The sequence below is a fragment of the Condylura cristata genome, unplaced genomic scaffold, assembly GCF_000260355.1.
Source record: "Condylura cristata isolate star-nosed mole 26May11 unplaced genomic scaffold, ConCri1.0 scaffold00014, whole genome shotgun sequence".
NCBI lineage: Eukaryota > Metazoa > Chordata > Mammalia > Eulipotyphla > Talpidae > Condylura > Condylura cristata.
Genome location: NW_004567115.1, coordinates 37,697,878 through 37,725,526, shown reverse-complemented (window position 1 = coordinate 37,725,526; position 27,649 = coordinate 37,697,878). Strand labels below are relative to the sequence as shown.

The 27,649-nt window shown below is 37.3% G+C and overlaps 1 protein-coding gene across 1 annotated transcript in view; it reads right to left on the bottom strand.

Moving 5' to 3' along the window:
- FAT1 (FAT atypical cadherin 1) overlaps nt 1-27,649 on the bottom strand; it is a 114,932-nt gene that overhangs the window by 60,792 nt on the left and 26,491 nt on the right. Inside the window, exon 3 of the mRNA XM_012724933.1 lies at nt 123-437. Within this exon, the coding sequence (XP_012580387.1) occupies nt 123-437 (315 nt within the window). The remainder of the gene's footprint in view (nt 1-122; nt 438-27,649) is intronic.

Sequence of the window (27,649 nt, the reverse complement as noted above, 5' to 3'; positions counted from 1 at the left end):
TAAAGGCTTGTTCTGAAGAAGGGAAAATTTATTAAATACGAATGAAAAGTGGCCAATTTCTAAAATTAATTCCTAAATTGTCATTTATCAGGAATACCTACACGTAATGATGTAACACATACCTGTTTTGGGATGTATTGCAAAGAATCCTTGGGGGTTTCCACTTGTAATTCTGTATGTTAACTTGTCGTTAGAGCTAGAATCTGGATCAAAAGCCTGAACTTGGACCACAGATACATCCTTGGGAGAATTTTCCATAATTTCTGGATAGTAAACAGGCTCTGATGTCTGCGGGGCATTGTCATTGACATCCTCAACCTCTATGTACACCTCTATGAATGATGACAGAGGCACAACACCCTGGTCGGCGGCATAGACTGTCAGCCAGTAATGGGGCGTCGTCTCCCGGTCCAGGTGATCTGAGGTCTCTATGACACCTAGAAAGAAAGAAGTCACACATGTCAACAACAACAAAAATCTGCCACTTTGAGAAAATGTCAACTTGAAAAACAACTCTGATTATGAAGGGCTTACATGTCACTGCAAGTGATCTAATCTCTCCAGCTCTATCACCTTTCATACAGAGTGAAGATAGTACAATATAGAATAACCTTTATAAGCTAATTAAATGAATAAATACAGACATACTTAAAACAGTAACTGACATATAATATAGTGATGAAGTATCTGCCATTATTAGCAGTAAGTGCCAGATGCAATGAGAAGCACTTTTATTATCTCACTTACGTCTCAAAACAGCCCAACGGATGGGTTCCAAGAAAACATCTAACAGGTCCATACTTTTGTTTTTTTGCAAGAATGAAATTTATGACCTTTGAGATATGCTACTTATCCTAGAGATTAATCAAAAGCCCAAGGACAATATCAAAGCCGCAGCCAGGACAGGAGTTCAGAGCTCTGCATTCATTCAGCCACGCTGCAGGGGGCGGGGTGTCCTGCACTGCTCTGGATGTCTCAGTATAAAGCACAGCCTTTTTTATAATGACTAACAAAACAGAGTACAAACTTTCAAAGTCCAGAAAAAGGGATAGCCCAGGTTTATATGTACTGAAATCCTTCCATTTCTTTTAATCACCTTAAGCAAGTGACAATAAATACAAATTCTCCCACTATCCTCTAAGGTCCACAGGGCAGAGACAACAATCTTCTCCAACGCCAGTACATCCAGCACCTTACCTAAAGCCTAGTATTTGACTTAAGTGATCAAACAAAGCAAATAGGTATCTGAACTGGGTTTGGCACAGAAAAAGTCCTCAATTATAACTCAGTTTTTAAAATTAAATTAGCTAGCAAAAGGTAGAGTTATATAATTACAAAGAAAAGGGTTACAATATCCGTAATGTTTTGGCCCAATCACTAACCAGTCAAAACCCTACTTAATCCCAGGATTAACCTCTTCTTATGATGATTAACAGTAGAAATATTCACTACTCTTAGGCAAATCTCTCCTTTTCATACAGAGACATAATCCTTTCTCTTGGTTTTCCCCCAAACATTTCTTCCTGTAGATTCATCAGTCTGAATTAATAGTACTCTTTAAGAATCAACACCATGATTTAGGTAAGACTTCAGAAATCCTGCACTTCACTAAAGTTTCCCATCCGATGTAAATTACTATTGGGAAAATTACAAGTACCAATTTAATCTATGCTCAGAAATATAACAGTAGTTATACCAGCTAAACATAAATCTGTAGTTTTGATCATTTTGTAAATTTGACTACTTGAAGTTAGCAGAAAAACTCACATTAGTGCTAGACAATCATCTCTAACCCTTCCAAAAATGTTTGACTTATAAATAGCTAATTTAAATATTAAAATATGGAAGAGTATCATAAAATGTCTTATTCAGAAATAGTCATTCACTTTTGCTTCATTAATTCTTAGCATCCCCTCAAATTGATTCTATATACTCCTACGAATAGGAACATAGCCTCAGAACTCTTTTTTTTTTTTTTTAAGATTTATTTATTCGTACAGAACTGGGGTACAGGCCAGAGATGCAGAGGGTGAGAGGATTCACCAGAGACAGAGTGGGGAACAGAACAGGCAGGTTGACGGAAGTACACTGCTGAGGGGAGTAGCGGGCGGGTCAGGAGAGGTCTGCTGCGCCATGTGGTCACCTCCGGGGCAGGCGGGGATCGAACTCATGCGGGAGTGGCATAAGCTTCTTTAACCCGCTGCAACACCAGGGAGGGCCCAGCCTCAGAACTCTTAAATAAAAAGGAACTAACTGGCCTCTCTGTGCAGCAAAGACACAGATGAGATAGATGTTTTCTTTTTGTTGGTCCAAACACAGTCTATGCATGCTCAACTCATTCAATAAATTAGTAAAATTACATTTTAGTCTGAAAGAAATAATTTACCCCCACAAGATAAGATAATGTTTTCCAATTTCTCATTTCATCACTCCTATCAGCTGATACAAAAAAGTCAGAGAGTAACAGGATGTTCCTGTACTAGGTGACATATTAACTAAATGAATGTACATATGTTCCTCCTGTGTCCTGCTGCCTCATTAAAATGTAGCATAATTCATTTGATAGGTGAAGTATTAAAACATTTCAAGAAGGTACTTGAGTGCCTGTACCTGGAACACTTCTTTACTGTTCTATCCTCAATTCACACTGCCTTCTACTTTTTAAAATTGTGTCCCTCTAAAACGTCATCTGTAGGCACTTACTAACAACAATTACAAAAACACTTGCTCAATGTTTATTACATGACAGATACACTCAGTGTCTTACATGTGGTATTTTATTCAGTCTTTACGTCTAATTTGCCTAATTATGTGCTATTATTAACCATGTAACAAGGATAAAAAATTCAGATTAACTGAAATGAGTAACTTTCCCAGGTTTGTGGTAAATTCAGAACTGAAGTTCAAATACCACTGATCTCTTACTTTAATGTCAAAAATGGCCACCAGTCCTACTGTTAGCATGGCATACATAAGACAAACAAAAATAAGTTGATCTTACATCCCATCTATTTGTTAATACACAAGAGTCATTAAATGTTCATCCATATGTAATAGCTTTCTCTCAGCCCAGTGCAGTAGCAAAAAATTTAATATGCAGACACATTATGAGGACTTTGTACACTGGTTATAAATTCACTTTTCCTGAAACAATTCTATAAGGAACCATCAAGAGCTATGGTTTAAAAGATATTTTTCTTTAAAACATACCTACAGCCATCTTTTTTTGGGCCCGTCTGTCCACCCATCTATCCATCCTTCCCTCCCTCTGCCCACCCTTTCACTCTTTCTCAATAGTCTCTAAACTGTCTTCAAGTATCTTCATTTCTCTAAGCTTCCTTCTTTCTGTTCCCTCTCCTCCTATTTCTCATTTCCCTTTCACTTTCTGAGCTTGCAAAGAGAAGTGGTAACCCCCATCAGCCCCAGAACACCCTCCAGTCAGGCAACACAATGACAAAGCAGCAAGAGAAGGGCAGTGGGCGAATGATGAGGCAATGACACCTTCTCTGACTCGAGGTCACCGAGTACATGTGGCAGACCAGGTAGCGATACTGCAACCTGAGTGGACGATACCTACTTTTAGTACAAAAGACAAGTTTAGACAAGACTGTTCTCTGTACCAACCAACAATATTCTTCAGGAATCATGCCTTTGTTTTAATGAAACATTACAGAAGACATAAATGCCTTTTAACCCCAAGAATAACAATGAAGATGTTTTCAGGAAAAGTAGTTAATGAGCTGAAAAGTCTTTAAAAAGCCAGGAATCTGGAGTTATTAAATAAAAATTTTTATCATTCTAAATTTAACACTCTTAAGATTTCAAAACCACCACCAGATGTCACTATGGAAACTGATTTTGAATGTGCATACAGTGGGAAAACTAGACTCAAAGAGAAAAGCAATTTTAAAAGCTCTTGACCAATGTAACTGAAAATCACAGCAAAATGACTTTCTAGAATGACTCGTTAAAATCCATATGTTTAATGAAACAAGTACTGATGATTAAGTTATAAGGAATAAAGTACTCAGGTTCCTAAAATGGCCCAAAAGTAAACAAGGGTTTCCAGGAGTAATTTCTACACCACTACTGATAGTTAATGGTACTATCAGCTTGAATATAGGTCTTGAATGGGAAAGGCATGCATTTCCCCCAATGGTACAGGTGGGGCAAGGTGCTTTCAACACAGTAATTTTGAAAGTAAAAATAAAGTTCAATGTCTGCCAAAAATAACTGTCAAATTTCCATAATCATAGAACACTTTTATTCTTGGAATTTTCCTATTTTCTTTACTAGTTCATACCCCTTCTCTCCTCCACTTCCCATGAAGCCCCAATGCCAAAGCTTTCAACAAAATGTTGTTATCCCAGATTCTTCAGTTATTCCACCTCTAAAATACTTATAATCAGCAATGACTTGGCAACATAAATATGCAAACCCAATCCTCCTTTCTAATATACCATGTCATGTCCTTTAAAAAAAAAAAAAGAAACTTTTCCTGGAACCAATTTTAAGGCAGCAATTATATAAGAACCTTCTATAGACAATTACAAGAAAAAAGAAACATGAAATACAATTTTGGTGATATTTTCCCGGCATGCAAAAAGGACCTGTCTATTCTTTATTCAGATTCCATGGTTTCATCAAAAGTACAATGACTTTTGAAATAAATGTTTACTCAATGATAAGCATCTAATACCTGTTTCTGCAACTAAAGCAGTCAACTCAATGATTTTTAATTATGAAGGATTCAGAATGTCTACAACTGTTCTATTGAATATGTATTAGCTTCCAAGCATTACTTCTTCCTACTAAAATGGAAACATCTGATGGGCAGGGATTTGTATCTGCTTTACTCAGGGCCTGGTACAGTGAGTACTTAACTCAGCATGTGATAAAACAAGGGAGTGTCTAAGAAATAAAAGATGAGAATGTTTTAAAAATAGGATGTCCATCAAAGTTTATAATGAGTTTTGTTAAGTGTAAAGCTCTTCTGAATTTGTTTTCATTTCATTTTCATGAAAAGTAGATTTAGACTAATAAAAACATTTAATATTTCAGTATCTTATACCTTGAGATCTTAATGTGTAAAAGTCTTTTATTAGGGCTGAAAAGTTAAATAGAAAACCAATTATATTTACATTTTAACATCCAAATTTACTGTATTTTAATAACTATTTCATACTTTGCTTTGTGTCAATATTAATGTACAAAGTAAAATAAGTTTGATATAAAAATGCTATTTCTAAACTTTAACCACTCTTTAAAATGATTGTACCAATTTGACATGCAATACAACCTAATAAATCAAAACCTTTCAATTCTCTTAGAAACATTAGTATGTCCACATACTCAGAGTATACCTTTAATGTAGCTACTTGCTTCTGTCATGAGCTAGCAAAATCCTGTTACTACTGACTAAAACAGAGATAAGAAACGCCTAAAGTGAAGGAATTTATTATACTTCTAAATGGTATCCACAGAAGAAAAGCTTTCATTTTCAAAAAATATGTTGTTAAAAAATATTCACTGTAGTATAACGGACCAGGCGAGAAAATAGTAATACTAATGAACAGCTATATACCACAGACATTTTATGGGGGTGGAGTGGGGAATGGGATCAAAAACAGTAGGGGGAAGGAAATGCACTGACTGTGGTGATGGCACATGGGTGACCTGGTGATGGGAAGCCCACGGGGATTACAACTGAGATGGAAAAATGCACAAAATGATGTAAAAATAAATATTATTTTAAAAAATTTACTCACTGTAACCTCAAGTATACAAAATACTGTCATTTAGGGATGCTGCTAATTATAAAACATTAGAGAACTATAATCATATTCAATGGTTTATTTTGCAGAGAAAAAGTTTCTGTAAAAAAGCAAATTCAAATACTTTTAAAACCAGAAACTTTAAATATAAAGTTTTAATTATATTTTAAATGTTAAGTACCACACAAATAAGGAAGTCATCCCATGCTTTTGATTTTTCTTTAGATCACAGTAAGTAAAACATATAAATCAACTAAGAAGTATCCCTCAAATTGCTGGGCAGGGCTGGAACTCTGCATAGTCCAACAGATACCTCTCTGGCCTCTTAGAGCTAACAGAGTAAGCCACTGTGCCAAACTCTCTCTGCAGTTTAACTCAAGTCATGACACCAATTATTACCATGACCCAATCTCTTAAAACCAGTGAATCGCCTGCAGTTAAGTGTTCAGGATCGCAGCAAGCAAGCACATGGTAATATTCTAACAGCAAATATATGCAGTGGGCTGATGGTGTGCCACATGCTATTTTAAGCACTTCTCAGACATTAACTCCTTTCATCTTTCCAGTAAAGCTACAAAGTATATAGTAAGACCATTCCCATTACACAAATGGGAAAACACACGGGTGTCAACAACCTGCCCAAAGCCCCTCCACCTGAGGTGGATCTGGCTTCAGTGCTAGCTGACTCGAGACCCCACCGCCTGTGCAGTGACTCCTCCCAGCCCTTGGCTGAGCTTGCTAATTAGAGAGAAGCATGGGAGTAACTGAGCATGGCCTGCACTTTCCAGAGAAAAGGTTTTAGTGTGAAAGGAATGTAAACTGTATTGACCAAACGTAAAAAAAATTGTTTTGCTGTTTTCCCAACATCTCGGTGAAGTATCTAGTGCTGCAAAAACCTTTTCCCGTGCAATGCAGACATTAAAAGCACATCCCACAGGAGCAGGTCTACTCTATTATGAAATATATAATGTAGCTTTAAGGAAACATTAATTACACAAAAGCGTGTCACTAGTATATAAACTGAGGGGAAAAGAGAAATGCACTTCATAGATGTGTACAAATAGAACCCTGATTTGGTTTAGTTCTGTTTCAAAAATAAAAACCACATAAGGTGATAAGGGTATGATACAGAAAAATAAACTCAATGAACTAAAATAATTTTGAGTCTGTAAATTCTGAAAGCAGTGATTTCAAGCCATGTTTAAAAAGTATATGACAAAAAGCTAAAGAAAGCGCAAGTTCTGGCAGTCCTTTAAATTTTGTGACTTGCTGTATTTTCCCTTTCTATCACAATATGCTTTCATTCCAATAACGTATGTTTCACTTAATCTGAGATGCAAAATAATGGGTATTCTGACAGTTTCAAAATCAGTTAAATAGTTAAAAGTATTTATATATGAAACTGCGAAGTGTTAAGTCTATGAAATTTTATAATTACTTTGCCTAGAGTTAGGTCAGAAGTTAATGATTAAAGGGAAAGCTTTTTATGTAGCAACTGCCAATCCTTTTTTTTTTTTCCATTATTTACATTTGCCTATTTAAATCATTTTAATTAAAATGTATATCAACTCTTTCAATTAAAATTGTTGCAATAACTAAAATTAGCTGAGGAGGCTTTTTGACTTGCAAACTTACTAAAACATATTAAGTTTATAATCAGATTTTAAGCATCATATTTCAAGTGCCAGAAGTTCTTCAGCTTTGCAGAGTCACTCCTATGGCAAGCTCTGTTAGACCTTATTTTCATGCTTTGTTGAGAAATGATTCCAAGTTCTGATTTCCATATCACCAGCATTAATATTGTTAGTGAGGGTTTTCACAGATAAGCTCTCTTAAAGAGTTCATCCTTAGGTTATCAAAAGTAAAATTTTAATGCGTATTAACTGGGTAAAACTATATATATGAGAAAGTATTAGAAGATATAAAAATTTAAGAACATATTTCACATACCAATGGCAATGTTTCCAGAATGTTGTTTTATATTTTAGAAGCTCTGCAATTTCAACATTCAACATGGATTACCTTTGCCAACACTCAGTGAACACACAATATATGCCATCTTGTTTAATCCTCAGTTGGTCTGTAAAATCAGGGGTGTTTCCTCATTTTCCATATGCAGATGTAGAAATTTAGCACTGAAAAGCTTCTGGCCTAAACAAAACCATTTACTTATTGTAATAGTAAAGAACTAATGAATTCCTTTACCTTTAGTCACTAAACACTTGCATTTCATAATTCATTTAAGTCTCAAGTATTAAGTGATAAGTTACTCAACAAGGTTCAGAGAAGCAAGAATGAAAAACCTGGCTGCTTATTCCATAGCCAAACTCCTGATCACCAGTGTTCTTATCCCTCACTGTTTTTCTTTTCTTATGAGTGATAGAGCTATGATTAACAGTCATATCTAACTCACAAGTCCTGGTTCTTCCCTGTATGCTTGTGTAAGTGATGTTCACAAATTTAGCACTGTTAATGGAAAAAATCAGCACACCAGAAAAGTTTAATAGCACTTATCCATGGAGGGAGGAATGACATGAGAAAGTATAAACACATCTAAATGTGGGTCATAGAATCCCTGTGCATGAATCCCATGTGACTAAACCCTTAGGGATTAAAAAAGGAAAAAAGGGATATAAGGAAGAACCCAACACTGGTCTACATCAAGTTAATGCATTTATTTGATCATCATGTTACATAAAAATGCAAAATAAACTTATAATAAATGAAACATAAAAGCAGAAGGTATTATACGAGTACCGAATATCACTGTGAGAATATAACTGAGTTGTGAATATAGTTACTGTATTAGCTCTATAATACTCAGTGATGGGTAGGTCTAAATTAGGTCAGTTGTGAAAGTTTTATGTTAGGTCAAAACTGACTTTTAAGGAATAAACTTTTTGGAAAAGAAATCTTGACGACTTTTTATCTGGTAATAGATACATAAAATAACAGTTTTTAAAAATGGTACCATATAATATATTCTTCACCAAAAATAACCTGCATTTTGGATGAATCTGGAACCAGGTAGAACTGGGAGAAGATGTGTACACATATATATAGACATATATGCATGTACACATACTCACACACATTGGGTTAAAGGGCTAAGTGAATTTTTTTTCTTTGTGTTAGTTTTTTCTAATTTTTCTACACGAAATGTTTTTAAAATCCACATTTCAAAGGATATATCCAAAGTATTCAGAAGAACTTAAGAAATTTCAAATATGTAAAAGAACCTTTAAAAGTTAACAGAGGGCCTCCCTGGTGGTGCAGGGGTTCAAGTCCCAGCACTATCAAGCTACCACCAATCACTGTGGCATGAGTTCCTTGGATCCATATGGCGCAGCAGACCTCTCCTGTCTCACCTGCTGCTCCCCTAGCAGTATATTTCAGCAGATTCCACTGTTCTGCTCTTCACGTTGTCTCTGGCGAATCCTCTGATCCCTGTACACCCCAGTTCTGTATGCATTTATGTATGTATAAATAAATAAAAATAAATCATTAAAAAATAAGTTGCAGAGACAGGTTTCCATAAGCTGAACAGTTAACTGCCTGAAACATCTGTATTGCAAAGTTTTAGCATGAGGACAAGGAGCTATTCAATGATTAAAATGTCAGTTGAAATGACTAAGCCTCGTGCCAAGCTCCTTAAAACACTCCCTTTGCTAAAGAAGGAAAGGAATGAGATTCCTCCTGCTACAGTTGAGTATTACACTAGTCACTGTGTAAACAGAACTCTTTCCAAAAGAGACAGTTGTCTCCAGAATCCTAGAAGGCACAAGCCTGTTAAAAGAGTTAAGTTCTCCTAGTTTCTAAGGCTAGTTTAGGCTTCTTTCTATAAAACTGACTTATAAATACAGAAAACTGCAACCATTTATTTTTCTTAAAATAAAACTGAAGACCCACATGTGATTCAGTTATGCAAAAAGGAAAAGTATGTTTTACATGAACTGAATACCAGTGGAAACATTTGCGGGGTGGGAAAGGACATCTGTATAAATTCCCCTGTTTCCTTATCCAATCCTAAGTGGGCCTCTATTAACTTCTATTTTAGCTATCAAGCAATTTTTAAAATAAAAAAAATCAAAATATTTTATAAAATGAAAACTTAAAATTTTCAAGAACATCCAGCTACTTTTAATACACAATTTGCTGCTAAGCCCAATGCCTGTAAGACCTCAGAAACGAAGGGATGTTAACCCAGTTAGGAATAGATCTGCTGACACTGACTCTTAGGAGAAAATCTGAGCACACCACGCTTTATGCCTATAAATTGAATCGAACATCTAAAAATAATGATCTAAATCCAATGCAAAACTTGTACACTTTAAATCTTACCAAGAATCTTTGCTAAGGCAAAACAACAGTTATAAATACATACAAACCCCTCATTAGTATATGTTTTCTAAACCTAGATTTCTGTTAATGAAAAGGTTAGAAAACTTGAATATACCTTGCTTAGATTTCTAATTTGATATATTTTTTAAATCACAAAAACCTCTATTTACAAGTGGATTCTGAAATCAAGAGTAATAATCAAGAATCAATATACCTATCATACCCATTCAGCAAAAACACACAAATGGAGCTATCACAACCATGATTTCTTTTTATTTTCTTTGTTAGCAATTTTAATGATTTTTAATTTCTTTAGTATATTTATTACATCATCCTTCATTTTTATACAATGTTATGATTTCCCCATGAAATTCCCTTCACCAATTCAGCCGCACACCATCACCATAGTCCACTATGCTCTTTCCACTCCTGTCCTGATCCTTCTACCTCTTCCTCCCCTAGACAATGTTTCTGATCTGTAGTTAATAGTTGCCTGATGATTCTCATTTTTACTGTGTGGAGGTTCCTCAAACTACTAAAAATGGAGTTTCCACATAATCCAGCAATTCCACTCCAAGGAATCTATCTACCCAAAGGACACAAAAACATTCATTTGAAAGAACACCTGCACCCCTTTGTTTATTACAGCACAATTTACAGTAGGTAAGCTATGGAATCAACCCAAACAGCCCTGAATAGGTGACTGATTCAAGAAGATGTGGTATATACACAATGAGATTATTGTTCAGCAATGAAAATGGATAAACTCATGCCCTTCACAGCAATATGGATGGAGTGGGAAGGGATTGTGCTCAGCAACAAGCCAGAATGAAAAAGAAAAATATCAAATGGCCTCACCAAATAAGGAATAGTGAAATTAACTATAAATAAAGTAAAAACAACCATGATTTCTTAGTGGCAACCATGGTAAACACATAAGAATTACATATTGTGCTATTATAAGCAAACAGGGAAAAAAATTCATCACTTTGAAACACTGAGCTAAGACACATAAAAAAAGAGTCTTGGCAAACTACCAATAGTTCTTACTCTAGACAGTAAGAATAGATTTGTGGGTATCACATGTCTACATTAAAAAACCAAATCTAAGACTTGAATTTGGGAAAAATTAAATATGTAGAATAAGTAACCTCAATAGTTCTTTATTATCCCAAGTATTAATTTACTCTGTTGAAGCCAAAATTGTACTTAGTAAAACTTTTCAACAAATAAACATTTCATTAAATAGTGAAATAATTTTCTTCTTCACTACTCTAAACTATAAATAAAATGAGTAGGTATAAAATATGAAAACTAAGAGACATAATATAGTCTATAAATATTAGAAAAGTCTATGTAATTATATTAGCCATTAGAGGAAATACATTCTAAAGTAAACAACTAGTATCTTGCATTAGTAAATTTCTACATTCCAGTAGAAATGTATCAGAGATAATATAAAAATATTAATAAACCTTATTAAAAATATAAAATGTATACAAAACACTAAAAATGTTTCTTCCTTAACAGCTAAGTAGTGATTCAATAAAATGGAAGTGACACATTTCGTTTTGAATATTATCTTCACTTTCAAAAGTACTGTTTTCAAAAAGTAAATACAAACTCAAAATAAGAGGGAAAAACATTACTGGCATTTCTAAAGAAGCACAAATATTTCTAGCTCATGACATTATCAGGCATAAGTTCAAAATAAAGTGCAAATGATCTGTTATAAGTATGACTGTAGTTTTTAAATAATTCAAAACTCCTGGTCAAATATGCCTCTTCAACTATTTATGAAAAGAGGTAGTTCAAAAAATGACACCTTTTCTAGTTATTTTAATACTTGGTTGTTTTAATGGCTATTTGTTAAAATCTAAGATTCAAAAAGCAGCACCTGGGGCTATTACTTTATAATTTAATAAATTCTTAATCAACATACATCTAGTAAACAAATCCATTAGCTGCTAACTATACACACCGATAGAAGAGAAACCATGCATATATCTCAAATGATCTGAGAACATGATTTAAAGGCGGGTGGGGAATGGTGAAGGCATTATATTTATAAATTTAGCCCAATTAATTTAACCAACTATCAAGCAAATTTTAGAGAAGCTCACATTTTTTAGCACACATTTAAATAATGCTAGCATATCCATAGGCTGTAATTCATGTCTTCAAAAAAACAAATACAGAACAGCAGTCTAACCTAGTCTGTTGAGGAAACATATGCAAAGGTTCATTAAAAATTAAAGGCAAAGACAACATTAACAAAATTGATGTTTTGTTATTATTTTAACAATAACTAATAAAGTATTCAAAGGACACAGTAACAACCACAGTATCTGAACACGACACCACTGTACACAGTGACCATGCTTCCATCATGCACTGCCCTTTCTGTGATGTTCCTCCCTCTAGCTACTCTTTCCCCAGACTCTCTTGAAGAAAATTGGATCCATGTACCCAAAACTTTTATAAAGGTACATGTAGGCAGCAAATAGCCTGTGTAAAATACATTTTATAAAGGGCAAAACACAAGTGAAATCCTAAAACTATATTTAGTTATCTCAAATGATGAAACAAAAGCAACGGATAAAATTAAGTATTACAGGAGAGCAATAAAAATAACTGAATCAAACCCTTTAATTTTAGGAGGACGAAGCCAAGGTTTAGACATAAATAACTTGCCAGTAGGCTACAGAGCTTGACTCACAGCCAGAGCTGGGATCCAGGTCTCCTGAAACCCAACACACCTTCAGAGTGGCAGCTGGTGGAACAGTGAGATGCTGCCCTAACCAACTCCCCAGAGAGTGAAAGATGGTTTCTGATTTGAGACAAAAATAACTGAAAACAGGAAAATGTATCAGAAATGCATTCTCAGATTCAATGTTGTGCCACAAAAAGAACCAAGGAAGTTTCAAAATTAGTGCTGTTGGGGCCTCCCTGGAATAGTCTCAGGTCTAGTAAGCTATCTCTGACCACTGTGGCATAAATTCAGTCCTCGGTCCGGGAGTTGACCCACAGGGCACAGCAGACCTCTCTGTCTCGCCTGCTGCTCCCCTCAGCAGTGGATTTCAACATATCTGCCTGTTCTGCTCCTCACTGTCTCTGGTGAATCCTCTTGGCCCCGCAACTCTAGCCTACACCCCATCTCTTGCATGCAAAAACTATTAAAAAAAAAATACTGGGCCCTCTCTGGTGGCGCAGCGGATTAAAGCGCAGAACTAAGAAGCTAAAGCCACTTCAGCATGAGTTCGATTCCCGCCTGCCCCGGAGGTGACCACATGGCGCAGCAGACCTCTCCTGACCCGCCCACTGCTCCCCTCAGCTGTGTACTTCATTGATCTGCCTGTTTTGCTCCCCACTTTGTCTCGTGAATCCTCTTACTTCCCCTGCACCTCTGGCCTGTACCCCAGCTCTGTGTACACAAATAAATAAATAAATCTTAAAAAAAAAAAAAAAGTGCTGCTGGCCTTACCACACCGTGGTGTTAACAACTCTCAACCACAGGGCCCCATCACTGTGCAAAAATACTCCTTGTTTCAGAACAGGAGAGGGAAACAGAAACAGTGTATGTAGGTTATGTTCTCCCAGTCTGCTACTTAAAAATACTAGTCTTCAAGTAATGTAATCAATCATTCTTTGAACTGTTCTAACTCTGAATTTTAATAAAAGCAGACGTTTTGGTAAGTGATTACTCTGTCCATGCCTGTTCTTCATGTATGGAATATGAATATGTATTTTAAGTGATTAAATATAAGGCTAAATGTAATTACTATTACTAAATCTGGTTTGACATTTGAGAAGCTAAACAAAGTAAAAATTTGGAAAGATTCGTAACCAGGTCTGATACCGTAATCACTGACCTTTCTACAGACAAGGCACTAAATTACTCCAGAGAGAAACTGGCTAACAGAAACCACATTACAAAGTGTTTGAAACAACTATTAAAATAACTTAAAAACCAGGTGACTAACATAGCCCTGCTGCTCTGAATTGAATTTTGCAGAGCAAAAGTAATTTAGATTACTGGGGCAACATTTTCAAGAGACACCTAAGTAAGTTATTTCAATTGTCAGAAAAAAATAAATAAATAAAAGGTCAAGCGTACACAGCATGCATCAATACTGCTAACATGGCTGCTGAGGTCAGTCATAAATTCTCCCTTAACCCTCAATAAAGTACAGAGCTGCTTTAATGACACACTATAAAGTCCCCTTTCAAATATGAGAATAATCAAAACTAGAAAGAATCAAATCAGAAATTTCTGGAGCAAAGAAAAAGCACTATGTCCATGCTTCCCCCATATCTATCTACCTCCTTTCACATTTATTTTCACCACCTTTTCAGGAGTCATTACCGATGTACAAGCTAAAACTAACCAGACCTCAACGGAAGTCATCCCTAGACCATACTATGATTACTGAAATAATTTATAACAGATAATTCCTAACTGCCAAATGTGCAAAATTATTAAAGTAATCTAGAGAAAAGGGACATTTACAGGCCTATTTCCCAAAGACCTGAGAGAGAAACTTAAGTTCCTACCCATGTATAAAAATATGAATCACACGGGCCCTCCCTGGTGGCGCAGCGGGTTAAAGCACAGCACTGAGAGACTAAAGCCACTTCCGCATGAGTTCGATTCCCACCTGCCCCAGAGGTGACCACATGGCGTGGCAGACCTCTCCTGACCGCCCGCTGCTCCCCTCAGCAGTGTACTTCGTTGGTCTGCCTGTTCTGCTCCCACTCTGTCTCTGGTGAAGCCTCTCGCCGCCCCTGCACCTCTGGCCTGTACCCCAGTTCTGTATGCACAAATAAATAAATCTTTAAAAAAAATATGAATCATACAATCTTTTCAAAATATTCTGAACTGCTAGAAATGGTAAATGTTTCTAACTCAGGATTGTTTATGATGTATATTTATAAAAAGACTTTTGAAATGAATATATACTTCTAAGAGAAAACAACTTGGTATTAATTATTTTTTTAAGCAGTTAAAACACCAATCTTATTTCATGGATTTGTATCTAGCAGAAAGTCTATTACCAAAGAGGAAAACTGGTCTACAAAACCATCAAAACTGACAGGTGCAGTAAGAGACTAGAGAAGCATTTTCCTTGTCAACCAGTGAACTCCAGCGAGCACTGCGGTCCCCAAAGACCCAGGAGTGAAAGCTTGGACTGGGGTAAAAATTATCAACAGGACTTCAGCAGGGCAGTCAGCAACAGGGAGACAGGAGGTGCATCTGCTACAAACTTAGAAGGGCACCAATATGCCAGGCTTCTCCACTGGCAAGGCAGGCACGTCCCTTCCCTGGAACTGGCCGTCCTGGGCCACCACTCATCTATCTAGCCACTGACCACAGGCCTCCAGATGACCTGACCCTGGCCTCTGCCGACCTCATCTTGGACTTCTTGCATACAAGTCTGCTTGTGTCTGGGGGCTGCTCTTTGGCTTAGCGTCTTCAGACACCTGGGTCTCTCTTCTGGTCACTCTAGTCTCAGTTCACCTCATATATTTCATCCTACTCTGACCACTAAAAACATCTACACCTCCTGAGAAAAATCACTATGATTTTTTTTTTCTCTACAGCATTTCAAAAGCTGAAAATGTGGGTGCTATACTTTTAGCTACTTGTGTGTTACCTGTCTCTGCTCTCTACAAAGTTCTAAGATCACAGAATTATGAACCTTACACAAGGCAGAATCCTCAGCACCTGGAACAAGTTCTGGCATGTACGAGGCAGTCAGTAAGTGGCAATCACCAAGTGAATGAATAAATGAACAAACTCTTCTTTCAGGCCTTTTTTTCCTGCTCTGAAATCTTTCCCCTGTGAAATTTCTTCTAGAACTCCACTTTCAGGGGTCACTGAGGATTTCAGTCCCCTTTCGTGAATCAGCATGAGCTGAGATTACTGATGGGCAAACTGCACACATACACTGTCCACCTCCCCTGTCAGCTGGGGTGACACCCCCACTGTCACCTGCCCTCATCCGCATTTCCCCACAATCATCCTCCAGGGCTCTAGGACAGTCCAGGAGACCGGTTCTTCCCCCAAGGCCTCAGATCTAGCAAGGCTCATGAAAGCTTCTTATCTGGTTTCTAGATTTCTCTACTCACCTCCTATGGTTGCTAATGCTGTTAGAAGAGCAGAGATCCCTCTGAAAATCTGAAAACTAATCCCCACAGTGACACCCCCCAAAATCTTAACAAGGAAAATCCCCACAACTATTTAAAATCACAGAATATTTCATGGAAAGGTAATGAAATTGAATTCGCCAGACTTGTTAGAAGTTACAGTAAGATGACTATTCCCTTAATTCCATAGGGCCTACAAGTACAGGCTTCGCATTCACTCCCCTATACGCAATGCTGAATACAGGGCTTGCTAGGACGGCAGAGCTATGCTGACAACTTAAGAATATAAATGCATCATGTTTACTGCATTGAAGAACACACCAAATCTGAAAAAAAATTCTTCACTCCACAGGAGCCTTCCTTACACATTCATTTTGATCATTATGAACTAAGTGTATTTAATGATAATAAATGACATTATCCCCCCTAATTAAAACAAAGGTTTAAGACCTTTTTCTGTATCCCATAAAATTGTGTGATCTAGACTGAACCTGCACTCCAATTATACTAGTCTTATCCCAGATTGAGGTCCACAGAACAGTACATATCAGTGTTTCTGTGCCTGACACCATGAAATGAGAACTTAAGAAAGCCTAGGACTGTACTGAGAGGGAGAATATGTTTGGACGCTTCCTGCTGGCTTTCACACAAAACTGTGCTTCCTCCCTTAGAAGAATGTGCCTGCCTTACACACCTGAACATTCCCAAGCAGACAGGGGATGCCCCTTTGCCCATGTTTAACAGAATGAAACAACCACCAAAGCCTTGAGGAAACTAAATAATTACAATATATTTTCCAGAGCAATCAGCATTCCTTGCACAAGTCAATGACCATATGTTAATCATTAACAAAAAAAAAAAAAAAAAAAAAACAACTCGCATGTCCCTTTATCCCACCAAAATTAATGGCAGCACAGTCAGTGACAGAGAGACATTTTCAAAGAATCCCAACAGGGTAATAAAATTAAGCAAAGATTTAACAAATGTAACATCTAGATAGGGTAACATTAAACAAAAAAGGTATGGTTTTCACTTACTATTCTAAGCATTTAGTTTTCACTAGTTTGAAAATGTCAATCTGTTACTACTTTTCGCAACTTCTTTTATGCCCCAAATCAAGTCATAAATTAATTTCAGGACCTACCTCAGCAAGCAGGTTCCATTTGAGCTTGCAACATGTATTTGAAAGGAAGAAAATCAACCAGTGTCCTAATCCCTCAGGCAAGAAAGATAAAGTAAAACAGCTATAGTCTCAAAGCCAAAGATGTCAGAAGTAACCAAAAAGCACATTCAGGTCTTGTCTGCCCTGAGTCTGACTCACCTCACCCTTTCAACATCCGAAGGGCACGCGAAGGGCATTACCCTTAGATCAATCAACATATTCCAAAAAGGTAAAGGCATTCATAGGAAAAGAAAGAACAAGCCTTACATTTCATGAATGAATAAGCTAAAAACACTTCTGTCTGTTCTTAAATAAAATTTCAAATAGCTGATAATATATGGAACTATGACCAGAGAGTGTGAAATATGATCACTCATATGAGAAAAGAAAAAGTTCATAGAGAAATGAAACTTCCTGGTCTGTTAGTGAGAACATAAAATAAGTGATAGCCTAAAGTGCTCCTGGAAATGAAATTTTAAGATTTTATTAAAATTGCAGCAGATTTTACAAACAGCAAAAGCGGCCTGGAATTACTTTAGTGCTTCTAGTTTTTCCTCCGTTAAGGATTGTACATTCAACATTTTTGATTCCTTTGAATGTATCTCGTTTCCTTCAGCTTTATGAGGCATTTAACCAGTGATTTTCAACATACGTATTTTTTTCTAAATATGGGATTTTGTAATTAAAACAGATCTCGAATTTTCATAAAGCCAATATACATTTGGCCTTTATGAAAAAAAATTTGTTGCTGTTAACTTCTACAACAAACTATTTTCTTCTGCTGAATTTATCTAACAAGCATTAGCCTCTCTGATAAAAGAAAACAATGGCAGAACCCGGAACTTTCTGCTCCATTCATAGACTGCACCATAACTTATGAAAGTTGGTTTATGAATCTGTAGAAAAGAGTTACTTTCTAAGCACTCAGGTTTGGGGACTCTGCTCTATGGAAATCTACTTACATCACTTTAACAGCCTAATTGTAAAGTTACAAAAATACTATTAAAGTAAATTAATCAGCCTCAGATTCCTACTCGAAATTCTTGGACTCTGATTAACTTATAACAATCCCTACAGCTAGAATTCAGCACTGTACAGGAAGTAAGCTCTGGGAATAAAGCCCTGAAAAGCTGTAATCAAGCAACTGTTCCACTGAAACAGACAACTACTGTCTGGTTTAGAAAAATAATGGATTTCTTACTTCCAGTTGACTAAAGATGCACCCATTCAGTATTGCCTCCTTTAAAGGAAGTCCCCTGTGGCACATAAGGCAAAAGCTTTGTACCATAATTATTGGTGAATTTTCTTCTCCAGCCAAAACTTGAAAGAAATCATGTAGAGAATTTTTCCTGTACACTCTTCCCCGTTTTTGCCACTTTCTGGTAAATTCAACTCTAAAGTGCAGTTTTTAGGAGTTACTCACTTTTAATTATGCAAAATATGAAGCTAATGAAGAAGAAAATATTCATGAAAGTCTAAATAGGTGTTTTTTCACCATGGGTTAATAAGATTATCTCAGCATATTTAAATCAACATATTAATCTCATACCACATAGATCCAGTTTGTTAAAATGCAACACCACTGTAACTAAAACTCTATTAATCACAAATTTAAAATCTAATTTAAACATTTTATTTCTTAGATCTACTGCTTAAATATCAACTTAAAAATAAAGTTTTAACTGTCCTGTGCCCAATCATGGGTTTTAGTAGAAACCTATGGCTTTTATCTGCTTCACAGTCATTCCCAATTACTTGCCTTGAGTTAATAGCTGCCAAGGAACTGCTTATCAGCTGATAACAGATCTTTGGTAATCTGTTCTGAAATCATCCCATGAATAAAATAATTTGTTCTCATTCAATTATTGCACTGCTGAGTATATATTAGCTGTAGCTGAAGGAGAGTGAATTAATTTACAGGGACCACTTAGAGAAGCAAAAAAACTTGCACTCTTGGTTTTAATAATAAAATCAATTTTTTAATGTGAAAATCCTTATAGAACCTAAGAAATGCAGATGAAGCAATTTTAGAGTAAGCAGTAACTAATAAAAATCATCTAAGACACACATTAAAAAACCAAAATAATGTAAAAAGTAGTATTTTAGATTCCATAGAGGACAACGATCTAAAAAAGTTAAGATCAAAACCTGGCTTATGAAAAGAATTTCCAAACACACTACCCAACCACAGTCACAATATTAGTGATCACCACCTCAATCGAACGAGGCCACCTGAACGAGGCCACTTTTTTTCACTGACAATACTGACATACCTTTGGGTTTTGCTTTAAATCAAAACATTTGGTGGCAGCAAGAAAAGAGATTAGCAGTCTCAAACTTGATCAGACTTTATTTCCGGATTCAAAAAAAAATATGGCAAATTGCTTTGTATCAGCAAGGCAAGGTTTTTTTAATATGAGTCTCTTTTGACCCAGTAATTCCCCTTTCGAGAATTTATGCTAGGGCAACAGAAATACACCTACAAGAAAATAATTTAAATGTTCCAAAACTGGGTGGTACTGTCATACATTTTTAGTTTGTCTCTGTCATGGTATGTCATACTACCAAGAGTCCTGTTCTCAAAAAACACTTGGAATCAAATGTTCTGAATATATGACAAGGCACTCAACCACACATGAGCAGTGTTATGTTCATTTTTGTTTTAACCCAGTTCCTGGAACTGCAGAGGGATGTGTGTGTAGACAAGTCAGAAAAATATTTCAATGGTGTTCTAGGCAGCAGCGTTTTTTAATTCTTTTTTATAGTACTCTAGATTTTCCCAGACTTCTAAAATGGTTATAGATTGCTTTTTTGTGTTGGAAAAATAAAGCTCATTGCAGTTAGTTCTCTGCCAATTTTGCTCAAATACTACGGTGAGCCAACTCTTCAAAGAAAAGAATCAACATTATGTAATCATTTTCAAACTCCCCCTTCATGACCTTAATGGGACTTCTAAAGCTAATAGATGTCCCAGTAGGAAATAAATCTGCAAATGAACGGATGCACCCACAGAGATGTGGCAAGATGCACCTCCATTGGCTTTGGCAACAATTTCCTCTTATTATTCCTTCGCTCCCAAGTGCTTTTCAATTCAAGGAAAAGCCTTGAAGAAGTTAATAGGTCCTTAATATGTACTCTGCTGCCTGAACTGATTCCTGTTCATAAGGTAATGGTGAGGCCCCAAGTGGCCCTTTCACAGGGCTTTAGCAAATCCCCCTGCAGCGAGATGGCCCCAGGCTAGCTCTGTTTTCAGCCGACCAGGCTGTGACCTAATCAATAGGGCTCCAAGCAAGACAATCCTTACATTCAACAATCCTGAAGAAATGAAAAGGGGGGTGCTGGGGGAGTTCAAGCTCTATTGAGGAATGCTATTTACCTGTCACTGTGATGGCTTACCGGGCAGGGGTTAAAAAAAATCTCCAGCTGCTTCGGCGATTCCCGGCCAGCAGCCAGCACAAAATAAACATATTTACTTAAGCTTCATTCACAACTTTGGATGTGAAACTGCTGAAGCCCAAATGGAAACAGGTAGATCTGTGAGCTACAAAGGGAGCTGCGGCAATGCGAACAGTAGGTGTTACCAGTCTGTACTCCTCTAAATGCCATGGAAGTGCAATAACTGGAACAAATATGACAGAAAAAAATCATCCTGTGTGCATATCCCAAACTCACACAGAAAATTCCAAAACCTGAAAACATGACTCTGAAAAGAATAAACAGAACAGGAAAACAACAAGAACTAGTGTGCAGAAGAGACTACTTTTCATTGCTGCCCATAATTCAAAAAAGTGAAACTATATAGGCTCTGAATTGACTCCACGGGCTTAACAATGTGCTATTTCCACAGGTTGCTGTCTGTGACTAACGGTTTCATCTTCTTCACATGGGTATAGGAGACTTGGCCCACTGAAATCTTTTGGGAAATTACCTGTAAAATACTATCTTGAGGACATTTTATATTTTAATATTAAGATTTCTATCTCATAGGTCAAATCAAATTAGAATTATGCATCAACACCAAATATACCCCTTCCAAAGCAATTTGAAATGGGGCAAGTTTAGTAAGAGATGTTTATTGTGAAAAGAATTCACTTAAAATTTTACCATAACTATAACTGAACAATTTTTAATTGAACACAATGTTCTAATTTGAAGTTGAGTGTGGGTTGCTTTCCCACATCCATTATACAAAGCAAGGGAGAGAGGAAGTTAGATGAGTTTCCATCTACCTCTGACACTAGAGCCTAAAATCATGGTAATTACTTCACTGTAATGTTTTAAAAGCTATGCCAGGGATGATGCCATCAGTGTCTTTGACCAGCAAACACAAGCTTCTGCAATATCAGCAAACTAGGCTTCCAATGTTCTCTTTGAATGCCTTAAGTGCCACATAATACTGACACAGCCCGCAGACCATCTGAGTCAGTCCACCTCCCTTCCAGCTGGGGTGTGTCATGAAGATGGCCACACCAGCAGCACCTCACCTGCTGACTGAGTCTTGCTTCAAACTGATCAATATACAGTTTGTACAGGTACAAGCAAACCCAGATCAAAAATACATCTACTGCGATGTTAGGCCTAGAATGGTCGTATCTGAACTCAAAGCATTGTCTTTCATTGTTCCCTCACCAATACAGTGTATCTATCTATACAGCACTGTTCTAGGTATTGTAAATAAGCTACTTACCCAACAGAATTAATTTTAAGTCTTTTTCTATGACAGCTACTTAGATGTGTCCCTTTACTATTTCAAAATTGTAATAATACATTTCAATTTCAAAATTTACACATCCAACAAGGGCTTGCTGTTTGCTGACTACCTGCTAAATACATTTATAGTCATTATCAACACAGGTATGAACAGATCAAAAACTGTTTCTTCATAAAACTTATATTGTGGTAGAAGTAAAATGATAACAGTAGATTTTTTAATGTTTAATGTATATGTTAAGATCTTAACATACACTGCATTTAAAACATTTAAAGTATCACGGGCTTTAAATTTTAAAACGTTATAGATGTGATACTTAGTTACCTCTAAAACCAACATTGAGCTAATTAATGCCAAACATGGATATTATACATGTTCATGCTTTCCTAATCAGTCAAGAAAGAAAAAATACTTCCTTAAAAATATTTGAGATCTGTCTTTTAAAAGTAACAATTTCATCCTAATGCCTCAAACAAAGTAACTTGATATTTATATAGGAAATTCATCTCTCTTTTTATTTAAAAATATAAACTTGCTGCTGAGCAAGAATTTTTTTAAAAACCATGATGATTATTTGCTAGCTTATCAAAACATGAACATCAGTGAACAAGTAAACAAGTAGTTACTGAAGACTGCAACAAATACTACAATATGAGCAATCAAGGAATCTGAGGCAGCCAGATGTCAAGCGGCTTTCAGTAAATAGGAAGCTAAGAAAATGAAGCGCTAAAAGAAAACCAGCGCCTACAAATAGATTTTAGGGAATCTTAACTAAGAATATATGAGGGAATTACTTTAAAATACTTCAAAGTTAATCCAAATTTAAAGTACTTCTCCACAAAGCTATTTTCAAGTAACAAAATGTCATCCACTGGTGATAAAGAAAACATCACTTCATGAGAGATTCCAAAATTTCTGTTTATAGAACCTGGCCTCCACAGAAGTCCAAAATACAACCCCCACCACGCCCCGCCCCCCGCACCCCCAATGTGATCACCAAAGCTGCAGGTCTCATCAAAAAATCTTGCAACAGGCCCTCCCTGGTGGCGCAGCGGGTTAAAGCATAGCATCGAGAATCTAAAGCCACTTCCGCGTGAGTTCGATTCCCGCCTGCCCCGGAGGAGATCCACATGGCGTGGCAGACCTCTCCTGGCCCGTCCGCTGCTCCCCTCAGCAGTGTACTTCGTCGATCTGCCTGTTCTGCTCCCCGCTCTGTCTCTGGTGAATCCTATCACCCTCCACATCTCTGGCCTGTACCCCAATTCTGTATGAATAAAAAAATATATCTTTAAAAAAAAAAAATCTTGCAACAATGGGCCTCCCTGTTGACCAAGGGTTGAGTGTCAGCACTTCAACCCAGCACTATCAAGCAGCAGGAGTTCGACCCCCCTCCAAGGAGCTACAGCACCACAGGGCTCAGCAGACCTCTCTTGCAGTTGCAGTAGATCTGCCTTTTGCTCCCCACTCTGGTGAATCCTCTCAGCCCTGTCTCACATACACACCTCTGGCCTACCACCCTGTTCTGGTGTGTATAAATAAAAATAAATCTTTTCTGTAAAAAAAGAAAAATCTGCCATATAACATTAACTTTCATTGGAAAGTTGGTTAACATTTTTTTTTTTACAAACGAACAGTAAAACTTCAAAAATGTGCATTATTTATTTTTTCTTTAGTATGAGTAAAAGTATTTATAAAACTTTAAGAGTTTACTAAATTCCAAATGTTATTTTTAAGCCTATTTAAATAAAAAACCAGTCTGTCAATGATGTTAACTCTGTATTACTCGAAATCTGAGTTTTCTGACAAATTGTTAACAATAATAATAAAGACTTAAGTGGCTAAACATGGAGGGTTTCTGTGGTAACTTGGCAGCAATAAAAAGCAAGTCCTACCCTAGAGAGCTGCTTTACACACACACACACACACACACACACACACACACACCTTATTACATTTAATTACAATTATTTATTATAATTACCTGTCTTGTACACCTTAACAGAAGAGCCAGAACTATCCGATGATGTAAGTTTATAAAGATTTATCGATAATTATTTGATGTTGAATGACAGTTTCCCCTGTATCAACTTAAATTTGATATGAATTTGAATCTGTAGGAACAAAATCTTCTCTTCATTAATTTTAAAGGGTTTTCTACCTCACTTACGGAACAGAAATATATAAAGTATCTCATAAGTACCTATTAGTCATATAATGTGTGTAGAAATCTTTGCAGGCTGTAGAGCTTTCTACAAATGCTTGTCATTTTGATCATCGCCACATCACCACTCCTCTGCCCCCACCCCTGCTTTTTGATAACTTGTGAGAACTGGCAATACTTAAGCCTCTAGAGCGAAGGGACTTAAAGCCAGGGATGAAAGGACACAGACGCTGGAACAGTTCTGCACTCCATGAACCTTGCTAACTGCTGGTGCTAAAAACAGGATATAGAGCTTCAGACCTATTCTCAAAAGTTTCTGTGATGCCAAAACATTAAGAGTGACTGTTCTGCAGTCCTAGAAACTGGTCTCTGGGCAGAAGAAAAAGGTTTCACTCAATCTTCATGATGACAGTTATTATATGTCACAGTTTTTTGAATAAACAAGTGCTTGGGAGACTCGGGTAGACAGACAAGCGCTTGGGAGACTCGGGTAGACAGGTAAGACCGCTTCCTGAGTTCTGTGAGACAAACAATATCCTGAGTTATTGCAACAACAGAAGCAGCACAGAAACGACTTCTGGAAAAGAGAAGCAAAGACTAACCACCTGGCTTCTCAGGAGAGGTGCCAACGGCTTATCAGGCCAACTGCTAACACATATTTATTAAATGTCTGTTATATGAATCAAGCAGTAAAAGATTTTAAAAGCTACCCGATACAGAGAACTGACAATTTAGAGGGAAAAGACATGTACATAAACAATTACACTACAGAGAGATAATTTTGTTAAAAAAAAAATCAGCAAACCCAAAAGCTACAAGAATTTGGTCCACGTGATACAGAAGGCTTGTCAAGAAAGATTAATTAAGCCAAGTTATGAAGGACAGTGGGAGCTGAAGGGTGGTAGATGTGTTACCCAAAAGCAAGGAGACAGAAGCAATGGGGCCAAAAGGGGTTCAGACTGCTGCAGTGGGGAGACTAGCCCCATGGCTAGGGCAGTGCATAAATGGGCATTACAGGTTACGTCAAAGGGCTTGGTCCTTGTATGACTGGAGACACTGAACCGTTTAGAGGACATTCTACGAGTGCAGGAATGCCTGAGAATCAGTTTATATTACCACAATCCCCTCAAATCCTGAAGCCACACCAACTTCCACTGGATTACTGGATTTAAAAAAAAAATTCAAAATTCAATCATCAGTGTGCCCACAGTACCCATTGCCATCTCACTAGCATTCGTTATAGGTACACATAACTGAGTACAATGCCATCTAATTCAACTCAGGCAATTATTGTGATGATCTAGTGAGACATTCCATGTAAACTGCTTAATAGAGGGCTAAGTACACATTCAGCATTCAATAAATGTTAATGATCATCATACACTGATGGTAGTAAGAGGAAAAGATCACAGTGATAAGATGATAGATACTATGGTTAAATTACCACAGCCTAGAAAAACTATAGCAGTAGCTAACTCTTATCAAAAAAGAGAAAAAGTCAGCCAGAATAAAAATAACAAGAATACTGGAGTAGAATTTCCTAGCATAAAATAGAAAGGCAAACCCTTAAGATGCTTTTTCAACAGGCTGGTTTGCTCAGCTGGAAGCAGGGGACGGGTTCAGTATCTCACTGGCCAGCCTGAGGACAGCGGGTTTAACTGACGAGGCAAGTTCGCCAGAGAGACTGGCCTCTGAAATGTACACGCAAGGGAATTCCTAGACTCACTACCACTGCTGTGGCACTGGGTAACTATCAACTCAACCAGCCCAGGCACCTGTTCTTGAACACCCGTCCAACTGTTCCTAGTAATTAGACCCGAGGATTGTTTTGTAGGGCTTGCTTGTATGGTGAGCATGCATTGTTCATACCCAATATGGTTAATTTTGTTTTTTAAAAAGTAACTGCCACAAAGGTAGCTGCAAAGTAACAAATAGATATAAATAAGTGGAGGGCCCACCCTGGTGGCGCAGAGGGTTAAAGCACAGCAAGAAGCTTAAGCCACTTCCGCATGAGTTCAATTCCCACCTGCCCCGAGATCCACATGGCCAGCAGACCTCTCCTGACCCGCCCACTGCTCCCCTCAGCAGTGTACTCTGTCGAGCTACCTGTTCTGCTCCCTGTTCTGTCTGGTGAAGCCTCTCACCCTCCGCATCTCTGGCCTGTATCTCAGTTCTGTATGAATAAATAAATAAATCGTAAAAAAAAAAAAAGATATAAATAAGTGGATTATAAAATTTTAAAAATACAGCCTTAGAAACTAAAATAATCCACAATGTCAAATCAATAGAAACTAAATGGTTAAGAAGAAAAAACCCCGACAATAGCTAAAGTCTTAAAAACTAAAAAAAAAAAATTTCAAGTCAACCCAACATGAACAGACACCTCCAGTTATAAAATTCACTCTATTTTCATAATTGAGCAAGGCAGGCAATAAGGAAAGACATGCCAGGTATTAACTGAGCATTAAATCTATAGACATAAGCCACTCATCAAGCTGTAACATCCAGCTATTAAATACCATCTGAACATGAAAGGCTGACTAAGGGGGAGGACAGTTCACTTGAACTTCCTTGCTGCATACCAGATGGCTGTGAGGACGGCTCCTGGATCCGAGGTGTGAAGGCCAATCACATGGAACCCCACACAGTGCACAAGTTAGCTTCATGTACCCAAATAATCTCAAAATAAGCTGGGACTTTTAACAACCATCTAAAATATTTCCACTAGAAAAGGAGCCAAACAGCATTCTGTAAAAGTGCAGGTAGCACCTTTATTTAGAACACACTTGTCCAGTTGCAAACAAGTAAGTCACCTGTTGATCTCAACTGATCAGTGATACTCATACCTACACTCGCCATGATTAACCCATTACCAATCTCTTCAGTGGAGTGCCTGTAACTTGCTTAAACGCTACCACTGTCCAATTCGAAAACTGTATCCTAAATGTGCTGAACAGCAATCTGTCATCCTGAGAAAAAATGGGAGTGGAAACCCAGATTCAGAGATGAGCTCAGTCCAACCCAGTACCTGACTGGTACTTCTCAAATGGGCTATTGTGGAGCCCATCAAGATGATTTTTTTTTTTAAAGATTTATTTATTTATTCATACAGAACTGGGGTACAGGCCAGAGGCTCAGGGGCGGTGAGAGGCTCCACCAGAGGCAGAGTGGGGAACAGAACAGGTAGATGTACTGAAACATACTGCTGAGGGGAGCAGCGGGCGGGTCAGGAGAGGTCTGCCACGCTATGTGGTCACCTCCGGGGCAGGCGGGAATCGAACTCATGCGGAAGTGGCTTTAGCTTCTCAGTGCTGTGCTTTTACCCGCTGCGCCACCAGGGAGGGCCTCAAGAT